This window comes from Triticum aestivum, chromosome 7A (assembly GCF_018294505.1).
Source record: "Triticum aestivum cultivar Chinese Spring chromosome 7A, IWGSC CS RefSeq v2.1, whole genome shotgun sequence".
Classification (NCBI taxonomy): domain Eukaryota; kingdom Viridiplantae; phylum Streptophyta; class Magnoliopsida; order Poales; family Poaceae; genus Triticum; species Triticum aestivum.
The window spans coordinates 189,880,986-189,894,515 of NC_057812.1; the positions used below are offsets into that span (position 1 = coordinate 189,880,986).

The window sequence follows — 13,530 nt, forward strand, 5'->3', positions numbered from 1 at the left end:
GTACTTGAATGGCGTTATATTAGCTTGCCATGCACGTGGCACTTAAGTAAAGTAAATCTAGCGCGATTCTCGCTGGATACTACACAGGCACAGTCACAGAGCACCCCAACAAACCTCTGCAAGTCTTCAGGTCCAAGTCAATCAAAAGAACAAAGACAGGTCTGTGTTCCCACACATTTCACACACCTGCTGTAGGCCTGAAATTGAAATGGTGGTAGATAAACTTTCAGGCACCACAATCCAAGAATCGCAAAACTTTTTCGTATATTCTCGAGGTTCAGTTAAAATGAAAAAGATAGATAGAAAGGGCAGAGGAAAGAGCCAGGAGGGAACATGCTCCCTCAAAAAGAAACATAGTAATATATTCAGATGGAAAGACACGAGGGATAACGACCGGCTCTGGAAAACTGCCTTGGACGTTTGTGCAAGTTGTGTTATAGTAGCTTGACAATACTGTACTACTGCAAGTTATCCTATTGCAATTCGGTAGGCATGGATGTAGTAAATATGCTCTTTTTTCTGTAGTAAATATGCTGTAATCTGATTATCTGAACTCAGCACACATTTTGCCCACATAAGTTTCTGCCGCTCCCAATTAGGTACTCCCTCCGTTTCGAATTACTCGTCGCAGAAATGGATGTATCTAGATTTAGATACATCCATTTCTGCGACGAGTAATTTGGAACAGAGGGAGTAGGAGTGTAGTAAAGATGCTGTATGAAGCTGTATGAAGCTAGGACGGACTAGGGGTGAACTGCAGAAAAAAGAGTGCTGCGCTTTTATGGCTACAACGGCGAAGCTTCGGCCATTTGAAACGGTCCACGTTTTCGGCCATGGGGATATTTCTTCATCTTGCCCACTCCCCCCTTCCTGTGCAGTGGAACTGTGGAACACTCGACAAAGACCAGCGCCGTTTACTAGTTCACCTCAATCTTGCAAACCCACATGAGCTACAATCTTTAGAGAGAAGCCAGAGATTTGCAGAGGAATCTCAGACCCATGGCGGATTCCGGGGAGCAGAACGGCAATGGCCATGCCCCTGCAGCTGCCGGCAACGCTCCCGTCGAGCCGCAGCAGCAGCAGCCAGCCGGCGCCGACGAGGCCGAGCTCGTGTGGAAGCTGAGGAAGTACCTGGTGCTGATGGCCATCCTTGTGGCGGCCATCACGTTCCAGGCGGGGCTGGCCCCGCCGGGCGGCGTCTGGCAGGAGAGCAACAAGGGCCGCGTCGCCAGCGACATCGTGATGAGGTCCAGCTACCCCAGGCGGTACCACGTCTTCTTCTACTGCAACACGACGGCGTTCGGGGCCTCGCTCATGGTGCTCATACTGCTCCTGGTGAGGAAGGTGAGCCGGAATCCGGTCTGGCTCCGCGCGCTTCAGTTCGCCATGATCCTGGGCTTGCTGGGGCTCATGGGGGCCTACGCCGCTGGGAGCTGCAGGGAGGTGAGGGCCTCTGTTTACATCTGGGTGTTACTCCTTGCCATCTTCGCCTATGTCACACTCCATGTGGTGTTCTTCAAGCACCTGGCACCTGAGGGGCTGCGGAAATTTCTATCCGGTGTCAAGAAACGTTGGAAGGGAACTCTGGGGCACATTTTTAATTCGTCAAAACCAGATAAGCAAAAGGCTTCAAATGCAGAGAGGGTAGCCGATGATGGAGTGAATTCAATTAACATAGAAGAACCTGAAAGAAATGGCAGCTCCGAGCAGGTTCTTGCAGCAGCAGCAGCAGAAGAAGAAGAAGAGAAGAAGAAAAAGGAGAAAGAGGCTGCAGACAAGAAGAGAGAGGAAGAAGTGGAACATCTTGAAAGAAATCGCAGCTCCTTGCTGGTTCTTGCCACACTGGCAGCAACCGTGACTTATGTCGCAGGGCTAAGTCCTCCAGGTGGCTTCTGGTCTGATGATAACAATAACCACATTCCTGGTGACCCGGTGCTGCGAGATCACTACCCACGCCGATTCAAGGCCTTCTTCTATTGCAATGCCACTGCTTTTGCTGGATCACTCGTCATCATCATCATGCTCCTCAGTCAAACAGCGTTGGATCATGTTGTCAAGTCAAATGCTCTGCGGATGTGTGTGCTAGTTAGCCTCTTTGGGCTTATGGGGGCATATGCTGCCGGAAGTTGCAGGGAGGTCCATACATCTATCTATGTCTTTGCACTTGTTGGCGCAGTCTTTCTCTACCTCATCATTAAGTTTATTGGACCTGCTGTGCCCAAGCCGGGGGGTGTAGGAAACACCATCACACGTCTGGAAGAGAAGTGGGATAAACTGCTTAAGAAGCTGAAAGATTTCTTCATGACCCCGTCAGAACGTGACCAACCGCCTCAATCCAACAACAGCAACAGCTCAAACACTGATGATCCTGCTAAGGATGGTCTACAGAAGTTGCACACATACCTTCTATTGCTTGGCATCCTTGCTGCCACAGTCACCTACCAAGCTGGGCTGAATCCACCAGGAGGCTTTTGGACAGATAGTACTGATGAGCATACTGCTGGTGATCCAATTTTGGAGGTCATCAGTCCCAAGCGCTACAAGGCATTCTTCTATTGCAACGCCACAGCATTCGTAGCCTCTTTGGTTATCATCATCCTGCTCCAGAGTCAGCAGATTACCCTTCATGCCATGAAGCGTAATGTACTGCAAACAGCGATGGCAGTGGTTCTCTTTGGTCTCATGGGAGCCTATGTTGCTGGAAGCAGCAGGAAGTTCTCAACATCCATTTATGTGTTCATTCTAGTGCTCCTGGTTTTCGCCTATGTGGCACTTCATACTATATATGTACCTCGCATTCTCAAGGCACCAGTGAAGAAGTTAATAGAGGATATAGAGGCTTCCATACCAGAATCCTCCCAAAATCTTGGTCCTTCTGAACTTGCTACTGAAGAAAAAGATTTGCAGAAGAGGCGCAAGTTTCTGATGTTGCTCGCAATTCTAGCAGCTTCTATCACATACCAAACTGGCATAAGCCCACCAGGTGGCTTTTGGACTGACAACAACGGCCACCGAGCAGGTAACTCGGTGTTTCGTGACGAGTTCCGAAACCGTTATAGGGTGTTCTTCTACTTCAATGCCACTGCTTTCATGGCGTCCCTGGCCGTTATTCTGTTGCTTGTTAGCAAGAGGCTATGCGACAGAGGTCTGAAGTGCTATGCGCTGCGCACATGTGTACTGGTTGATCTTATCAGCCTCATGGGTGCTTTTGCCGCTGGAAGCTGCAGAAAAGTGTCAACATCTGCCTATGTCATTCTTGTCATTGTTGCTGTGTTTGTCTATGTCATGATTCAAGTCATGGTTCTAGTATATGCAAAAGACAAGGTGAATAAACTGATGGTGTGGATGTTCAAAGGACAAATGGCCAGCTATAAAATTTTAGAGCACCAAGATACATCTACGGATCGTAAGAGAAGCACACGGGAGCACAAATGGCGCAAAGATTTAATGATGATTGGGACTCTTGCAATCACTGTCACATACCAAGCTGGTCTGCTCCCGCCAGGAGGAGTTTGGCCTGATGACCGGGATGGCCATTTTGCAGGTGACCCAATCCTCCATGATACCAACTTAACACGGTACAAGGTATTCTTCTACTGCAACGCCACAGCATTCATGGCCTCAATGGTCATGGTCAGCCTCCTACTGAACAACACAATAAGCAAGTACAAGAGATCTCTTCTTGTTATGAAAACGGCAATGGTATTGGGATTGCTTGGTTTACTTGGGGCATATGCTGCGGGCAGCTGCAGGAAGTTTAAGACATCTGCGTACATTTTTGCACTTGTCATTGCCGTGATCATCTACATCGTCATTCATGTCTTATTGTCATTTGACGAAGTGGCAAGGTTAGTGAAGGAGAAGTGGGAAAAGTGGGTGGGATGTCTGCAAAATTCCTTCGGTTGCAACTGATTCAAGCAATCAACCATCTGATGGAGAACCAGGACAAAGTCCTCTGCCTGTGTAAGAGTAGTCTCAGTTGTGGCATTTGTTCAGTCTATCATGAGATAGACACAACCTCCAAAGTTTCAATTTGTGTTTTATTCTTGCTCAAGGCCATCATGTAGTATTATTTGGTGCATTCTTTGGATGTGAGCAAAAGATAATACAAATGACAACTGTGAGGTGTGAAGTGGCTCTTCTTTCTTAGTTAACAATCTGTGGAATTACCTCATGAAGTGAAAATTGTTTGCCTACACGAATATGCAGATCATATGGTAACCCAGGAATGCAATATGCCAATATTTATTAGTGGTAGAGAATGCTAACTGACAATATCCAAATTTGCAATAACACCAGAATAACCACCTAGTGGAGAGGGGCAAAACAGCCTGCATAGATACTCTCAATCCTTGGAACAATACTGAAAGAGATAATTAGGAGCGACGTTACAAAGTGAGGATGTAATTTTAGCTAAATAGTCTCTTTGAAAATGACGCAATTCAGTGGATTACTGCATCGCGGTGTCACTAGCATTTTATCAGCACTGGAACACTGATACCTCCATTGGACTCTTGAGTTGAGTTCTCCTGTTCTTGTGTGTAGATGATGTTCAGGTATGAGGTTATTTTGGGTAGTATGCAATATTTCTACATACTGCACTTTCTCTGTTTTTACAAATAAAATTTCAAGGGGGGGAGGGGGGTTTGGAAGATACTTGTTCAAGGATGGAGTCATGGCAGGAATAAACCTTCCTTTCCTTTTTGCAAAAGAGGAAGGACTAGATCATGGGAGTGTGCACAAGGCTCACTGTGCAGTTGTAAAGTATATTAATACATTATTCCCTTAAAAATTGATAAATGACAAGTAATCTGAAAGCTTGGTTGAGAATAGCTGTACCAATATGTTTGGATCACGCGATCTATGTACCGGGATGGCTTTAAAGCAATTAGAGGGATGAACATACAGCACTTCTTGACTGGAAATAAGATAATTTATAATTAAGCTAATACATATGGTTCCTTTTTAGGGGTTAGTTTGATATCTCATAATTTATAATTTATTTTAAAATCGGAATATCTAATAAATGTACGCCCATGCTATTAGATCTTATAGTTGGAAAATGAGACTTAAATATTGCGGCATATGTAATCTGGAAGCAGATTCTCTGACATTAAGATTAGATGCTGCTACCAACAATAAGCTCAGGACCAACCAGGTCAACTAAAAGACAAGAGCAAGCGGGAACTGTCTACTTTGTGCAGGATTGAGAAAATAAATACTGCAGACAAATTGCAAATGTCACAATCAATGTTTTGAAGATGACTTCATCAAAGGGATAAAAGAAGCTTATAATCAGCGAGAGATAATAATTAAAAAAGGTCATATCAGTGATTAGCACACATTCCTGAACAAGGACAAGGAATACTCTTACATGATAAGCATAGAAATACCGCATTACAGGATTCAAACCCGTTTTACTGTTTATGCTGGGCCACTGCAAGAGATGCTTTGCAACTGTTACACAAAGCTGGGAATCGACTAGGAATAACCAAATGGAAACACTTAGTTTTCTGTTTCTTTTTCATTTTTGACGATAGCATGGTCGTTTCTGAATGGCTAAATATGAAACTATTTTCTAATATCCTTTGACTGTTTCTGTCTGTAAATTTGTCATTTAATTTGATTTCACTGTTTGTTTTCTTCACACCCTCTTAACTTCTGGAAATAATAACAAGGACCAGAACCTGGGAATATTCTGAATCCTAAGCAAGACAGATGAACGCGGCAATCTTCAGACTTCAAATTCTTAGTTGAGATTTGCTTTGGTTCTATGAGCTCATGGTCATGGAGTCCGAGCCACACCCTGGTAATGGTCATGAACCACAAAATACAGCAAGTCAACAACAACAACATCAGTATGATGAACAAACACCGAGTAGTGCTGATGAAGCAGAGTTTCTATGGAACCTGAGGAAGTACTTGATCCTGCTGGCAACTTTATCGGCTACTATCACCTACCAGGCGGGGCTGGCACAACCGGGTGGTCTCTGGCCAGATAACCAGCAAGGTTACCTTGCCGGTTACGCTGTCATGTTTCTTAGCCGCACCAAGCGGTACAGGATGTTCTTCTACTGCATTCCTTACATCACTCATTGTTCTGATCCTGCTCCTGGTCAGGGAGCTGAGACGGAATGCAATTTGGCTCCGTTCGCTGCAGTTTGCGCTGCTGCTTGACCTGCTCTGACTTGTGGGGGCCTATGCTGCCGGGAACCGCAGGGAGGTCAGAACATCCGTTTATATCTGGGCATTACTTGTTGGCATCTTCACGTATGTTGGACTTCATGTAGTATTCTTCCTCCATCTAGCTCCTGAATGGCTTGGAGAAATATTCTGGGACATCTAGAGGTTCCAGGAAGATTCTATAGCACACATTTTCAATAGAAGGTGGTACATAAAACATGAGCTAGATGCTGCTATCCAAGATGAGCTACATAAAACATGAACTTTTGTGTTCTCTATCAGTGGCGGAGCCAGAAACTCAATATAGAGGGGGGCAAACATGTTATATAATGTTAGACAGGGCCAAATCATCTAAATCTTGCTAATTTTGTTTGAGAAATGGAGGATTAAGAGCACATATAGTGGTATTTATGAGAGCATAGGGGGAGGGGGGGGGGGGCTTGGCCCCTGCCAGCACCCATGCCTCTGCCACTGTTCTCTGTTGCTTGGGCGGTTTGCTTTATATATAAAGCGGGGCAAAAGCCTCTTTTGGTATCCGAGATGAAAAGGAGGCACTGGAGCAGAATCACGGTTTTTTGCTGGTTGCCGCTACATTGGCAGCAACAAAGACATATACTACAGGGTTAAGTCCACCAGGTGGCAGATCTTACTGGTATGATAACAAGGGTAGCCACATTGCTGGCGACCTGGTGCTTCGAGACAAATACCCCCTCGGCTTCAACGCGTTTATGTTCTTAAATAAAACTGCCTTTTATGGATCCATTGTCATCATCATCATCATGCTTCTCAGTAAAACGGGAGTGAATTGCATTGACATGTCAAATGTAATTCGGTTGTGGATTCTGATCAGTCTTACGGCTACTTATGTCGTAGGGAGTCACAGGAAAATCCATACATCTATCTTTGTGTTCCCACTTTTTGGTGCAGTCCTACTCTACCTCAACATTCAATGGGTTGCTCCTATAGTGCCTAAGCCGGAATTTATGAGGATGTGTATCAAGTGGATGGAAGGACAGCAGAATAAGCTGGTCTTGAAGCTAAACTCCTTTATGTATAGTTGCAGCAGATCCATTGGGCAGGTGACACGATTACAGTATGATGGGCAACATTCATTCAGAAATGGCGCATCAAGCACTGTTAATAATGTGAAAGATGACTTGGGGAAGTTGCAGACATACCTTTTATGGTTTGCCATCCTTGTTGCAAGTATTACATACCAAGTTGGGTTGCATCCCCCCGGTGGGTTTTGGCCACCACCTAAACCGATTATGAAGTAAAGAGGTATTGTATTCCTCAGTCCAGAAGATATGCAAGAATCAAAGAAATCTATGAAGGAGAAAGGTATTAAATCTGAAGACGTTAAGAATCTACCACCTATTGTATTGAAGAAATACATGAACTTGAAATCCCGACATAGGTAATGGAGGTAAATTCTCTTTATAGATTTGATGAGGGTGACATTTCTTATAATAAATCTCCTAGTCTATGCTTGGATGAATTTGATAATTTCATTATTTAGCAAGAAAACTTCAATAAATACATAAGTGATCAAATGAAACACAATGCTTTTATGATTGAACGCTTGAGTGATATAATGTTTAGGATTGTTAATGATGTTATAGGATTATATAAGCACTCATCTATGGTTCAAACACAATTAGAACAAGTTGCTAAATCACAAAATGATTTGCTTAATGAGAAACAATAAAATGAACAATCATGTTGTTAGAGTAATAACTAGAGGAGGTAAAACGACTCAGGATCCTCTATATCCTGAAGGTCATCCTAAACGAATTGAATAAGGTTCTCAGAGAATTAATAATGATGTACTAGTTAACCTAGGAGGAAAAAGAAAAAGAAAAATATTAAGGATAGAACTTTGCATGCATCCTGTGAACTTGTCATAGAAAACCTTCTTAGAATTCTAAAGATGTTTCTATTTCTGATGCTGAGACACAGTCTGATAATGAACCTATACGTAGTGATGATGAAAATGGCGATGCCAATGATGATCACATTGATACTCAATGAGACAATAATAAAGAATCTGATAGTGATATAGAAATAGAACCTGCAATTGATCTTGATAACACACCTCCTTAAAATAAAAGATATGACAAAAAGACTTCATTGTTAGAAAATATGATAAATAAAGAGAGCCTTGGGTTCAAAAACCCATGCCATTTCCTAGTAAGGTTGTAAAATATAGAGATGAGGAGGCTTTTAATCGCTTTGTTGAAATGCTTAGTGTTGTGGAATTGTCACGGCAGATGTCCTAGCGGAAGGACTTAGTCGTATGGCCATCGCAACTAGGAAGCTTAAAGGGGTTAATCCGGACAAAGGACACGAGAGGTTTTATACTAGTTCGGCCCCCTGCGATGAAGGTAAAAGCCTACGTCTAGTTGTGTTGGAATTGCTGGGGTTTCGATTACCAAGAGGCCATTCCGCCGGCTTGGTTATCGACCTCTTGTTTCTTACCCTAAGCCGCTACCGGGTCGTCCCCTTATATTCACGGGCTGACGCCTGGCGGCCTACAGAGTCCCGGCCGGCTCATAAAGCGTGTCCGGCTCGGTGACTTCTTTTATATGCCTTTCCTTACAAGTCTTTCTTTACATACGACAGTTTATAACATTGGGCCTTAAGCCGCCTCTGGGCTTAGGCCTTCTATAAGCCTTAATAAACTATCACCTTGAATGTTTATTGGGCTTCCTTTGTGACCCATCATTGGGACTGACCAGGCCCCTCCTGGGCAGGTCATAACGGATAGCTATATCCCCAACATTAGGCTCCAGGTTGACTTTGAACTTTGTTCTTTGTCAATCTTTAATACTTAGAAAAAATCCATCTTCCTTTCTTCGCAGAAATTTTTATAACCCGCCATGACGTCATTTCCTGAAAACACAAAAAATCAATGTGACGTCATCTCTCAACGGATCTTTATTCTTTAATGCCTTCCGAGAATCGAGGCGTTCGTTTAGTTGGATAATCATTATTTGGGTCTCCTCGATTTTCGTGCCCGCATGTTCGCTTACTCCCCTATAAATAGGCACGCCCCGGTCTTCATCATTCTTCTCTCTCCTTCGTCTTCCTTCTCTCGCAACCTCCGCTACTGCTCGAGCTCCGCCGCCGCCAGAGAGCCTCTCACCTCCGTCGACCTTGGCCGCTGCATCGACCGGAATCAGTCCAGAAAAACGGCGACGACCTTCCGTGGAAGCTCTGTGGCTGTAAGCGTTTCCCTTCTTGCCCCTCAGATCTACATTAGGGCTTTCTAGGTTTCTGCATGTTCTTCGTAGTTCATCGCAGCTTCTCCGTAGTTCTTCCTGCAGCCTCTTCTTGATCCAAAAAGAGATACATGTTTGTGCGGTAGTTGTTTTGTGCTTGCTCTTGACACTAGTAGATCCCTTTTCCCAATATAAAGGCCTCATTAGGACTTACAAACTCATCTGCGCTAAACTTTTAGGTCTAGAATTTTTTCCATTTTGAGTAGCCATTTGATCTGGAATAATATCAAGCAATTTGGGAAACTTGTTTGTCTCAACACTTAGCTGAATCTGCTTTCTCAAATATCTGTAGTCATGGCGGCTTATGGTGCTGGCTTACTTTTCCTTATATGACATTAGCCCTTACTTAAGCCACCATTACTCCCCTGTATCATCATCATTTACTTTCACCATTGTCATTGAATTAAGCCGGTATGTTGCTTTCTTTTCAGTTCGTCTTTTGAACATCATGCCGTCCAAAGCACCGACTGTCTGCAACTGGGTTCCCTCAACAGTCACTGAGGACAATATGAAGGAATTCTTTACCATAGGTTTTTTGCCAGGGCAGAATGTTATGTCCTACCGTGCGCCTGACCCGGAGGAGAAACGGCCCAATTCAAAAGATGGTGAAGTTATCGTCTTTTCTAATCACATGAACCATGGCTTTTCCCCACCCGACTCAAAGTTCTTCAGAGATGTCCTCCATTTTTTCAAACTCCACCCTTAAGACATCGGGCCTAATTCCATATCCAATATTTGCAACTTCCAAGTTCTCTGCGAGGTGTACCTTCAAGAAGAACCGACTGTGGAACTCTTTAGAGAGTATTTTTATCTGAACCGCCAGAATGAGTGCACCAACGGCCCTAGCCTAGAACTTGGAGGTATCTCAATTCAGCGTTGACAAGGCTCCGTCTTCCCCCTAATAGTCTTGCCGAGTCATCCCAAGGACTGGAATCAGATTTGGTTCTATTGTCAAGACACATCACCAGCAAATGAGCATGCACTGCCGGGTTATCGCACAGAGCGTCTTGACTCCAAATTTGCACTCCCTGACAAGCTCACTGCCGCCGAACGCAAAAAGCTGATACCATCCATTAAAAGGATTAACGCTTTACTGGGGAACGTCTTAACCGGAGTTGACTTAACCCGTTGCTTGGTTGCATGGCGGGTCATCCCTCTAAGCCGCCGATCCAAACTGATGTACGAATATGGTGGAGGCCCAGATGACTCTCTTCGTCACAGCTCTGTTCAATTAACTGAAGAAGATATTGTTTCAATGTCAACTCTTCTGGTGAACGGTAAATACGAAGACTGCAGTAAAGTCGGGTTAAACCCTTTCTGCAAGCTTAACCCAGTGCTAGAGGTAAAGAACCTTTACTCTCTTCCTCTTTGCATTTTTCTCAGTTGTTTTAAATACTTGCATGACCTTTCATCTTGCTTGTTTGTTTATAGGCCAAATCTGATTTCTGGAAAGCCAAGTACGATCACGAAGCCGCCAAGAAAGCCAGAGCCGCCGCCATAACCGCCAAGAAGACGACCTGGAGATCTAAGAAGAAGAAGAAGAAAAGCACCGCTGAAGATTTGTTGAAGATTGATGATGATACTTCTGAGTCGGAGGTAGCCCTTGACTCCCTTGGCCAGCTTTTTAACAATCTTATTAACACTGATCATTGCCAGGACGACACGGGGGCCAGGCAGGCCGTGGAAGAAGAGGTAACTATTTCCTCCGACTCAGCCCATTTGCCAAGACAGAAACTTCGAGTCGTAACCCGGATAGTAAGGTTTTCACACCCTTTGGCTTATCTGGACCCTCATTTTCTTTTGAAAAAGCAGCAGCATGAGAGCCGCCGTCAGGCCCGGAACGACGATGAACCGCCTCCCGTTCTTCAACAAACTCCTCAAAAACGCCCGAATGAGGTTTATTTCTTCATCTTTTACTCTTCAATGGATCTTCTCCCTTGTATTACTAACTTTATTTTTGTCTTCGCAGGAGGTGTCTCGCTCTTCTGGCGACTCGTCTCAAACTCAATTCCCGGCCTTTAAGACTGCCCCTGGGTAAGGAAGAAACCATCTTTCCTCCGTGTCTTTCAAACTGCTTCTTTGTACTAACTGTTTCATAACATCTTTCTTAGTGGCCAAGCCAAGTCCAAGAAGGCCAAGGTGACTAGGCCGGTGGAAAACTCGTCAGTCCTTGCATCTGAACCGGCCATGCCGCCTTCTCCCTCTCATACTGAAGCACCAGAAGAGTTGGCCCATACTCAATCAGATCCTCCTAAGCCGTTAGCTGACGATACCATCATCAACCCTTCTGCTACCGGACCATCCAGCTCAGGCAACCCGCCATCATCGTCTGTCCAGGACGTTCTGATCACTGGAAGCCGCTTTGTTGAGCCGGGGAATACCACCGTGTTGGCCCGTCATACTGCTAAACAAGAAGCACTGGAGAGACAGAAAGTGCATTTTGATATTTCTCATTACAGCCATCTGAACGCCAATGACATATTGTCCGGCTATGAGGCCCTCGCCGCCTTCGAGCTCGAGGCCCATAGGCTGCTGCAGATCGCCTACGGGGAGGGGTTCGAAGAGCCGCTGGCCACCCCGGAGGATGGCGTCACCGGGCTCCTAGCTGCGCTCGTGAAGGCCCTGGGCGACATGGCATCTGCAATCGGTCAGTTAGCTGATACCGAGGGCCGATCGCTTCTTACCTCCGCCTTGGCGCAGGTGTGCGGCCATCTCTTCCTTCGTGACCCCAACTTCGACTTGGCCACGCTATCCCAGCCGCTGGCCGCGAGCCTGGGGGGCGTGGCTGCTGAGTGTGTGGCGGAGAAGGTCAAAGAGCTGGTGGAGGCGTTCCTTCCGGCTACTGCTGATGCGTCTGAAGAGGTGGAAGCTGATGCCGGCGCGTCCGACGATGCCTGACCTGTTCCTGCTGAGGAGAATGCGAGTGCCTCGGGGAGGTGTGAGACTTGTTTGAGTTTGATGAACTTGAGCTTATTGTAATAGCTAGGCTTTGAATTCTATGATTTCCGTGCTTGCTTCCATTCATGTTTGCTTAAGTGCTCTGCGTCGGCAGGGCCCAGCCCTGCGCATACCTCCATCGCCATTGATCCCTCCGGGTCACCAGGGCAGGCTCAAGAAATGAGGGGCTACGTGACTAGTGAGGCCCCTGGGCCGCGATGCCCAGGGGTCCCTCTTAACGCTCAAGCGACCCGTTTGCGTTCTGCGTCGGCAGGGCCCAGCCCCGCGCATACCTCGACCGCCGTTGAGCACCGGGCCCAAGGAGCGAGGGGCTACGTGACTAGTGAGGCCCCTGGGTCGCGATGCCCAGGGGTCCCCCTTGACGTACGAACGACTCTCATGAGGGAGAACGAGCACCATACCTTGCTCACGAGCCTTCGCCTAGGATGGGGGCGCGAGAAAGCCAGGTGTCTGGGCACATGGTAGGGTGGCGTCTGCCAGGCGTGACCTGAGCATAGCCCCCGTGCCTAGCCCCCTCGCGATACCATTCCAAGGAGAAGCTGTGAGCGTCATGAGCTGAAAAGCTCCCTGAGGTTGGTGCGACCGCTGGGGGCCGCCCTCAGTTGTTTATAACTAGCGCGGAGCATAGAGCTACCACACTTGCGCGGAGTGTGGGCATAACCGCTCCTCGGTCGTATCGGCCAACGCGGAGCTTGGTGCTTCCACTGGTTCGTGGGCACAACCGCTCCTCGGTCTTGCCAGCGCGGAGCTAAGCACTTCCACTGGATCGTGGGAGGGGAGCCTCCCACCGGGAGAGACTCCCGGGCGTGTACAGCCCGTCCGAACACGTGGCTTGCACGGCGGGACAGCCAGGGTGTATATGGGCCCTCCTTAGGACGAGCTGAACGACTCTGAGGAAGTTCTCGCGAGCTTACGCATCACTCACGAGAGACCCTACCCTGAGGCGGGTTGCGCCTGAGGTGGGTTGCGCCTAAGTCTTCTTCTGCAAAATGTGAAAAGAGATGGGTTGCCTAGACCTGCGCCGAATGCATCTCCAGAGGGCATTGCATGAGAAGGCCGCGACACCAATGACCCCAGGAGGTGACGTTAGCGGGACCGGCCCGTAAGA

The 13,530-nt window shown here is 46.5% G+C and overlaps 1 protein-coding gene across 1 annotated transcript; it reads left to right on the forward strand.

Annotated features, from left to right (window-relative positions):
• The first annotated feature begins 751 nt into the window (after positions 1–751).
• On the forward strand, positions 752–4,054 carry LOC123150306 (uncharacterized). The gene has a single exon (XM_044570163.1). It carries the CDS (start codon positions 1,000–1,002, stop codon positions 3,910–3,912), a length of 2,913 nt encoding a protein of 970 aa, XP_044426098.1. The 5' UTR covers positions 752–999; the 3' UTR covers positions 3,913–4,054.
• Positions 4,055–13,530: the final 9,476 nt, after the last annotated feature.

Coding starts and splice junctions, on each gene's coding strand:
- LOC123150306 (XM_044570163.1), top strand. CDS start 1,000: ATGGCGGATTCCGGGGAGCAGAACGGCAATGGCCATGCCCCTGCAGCT.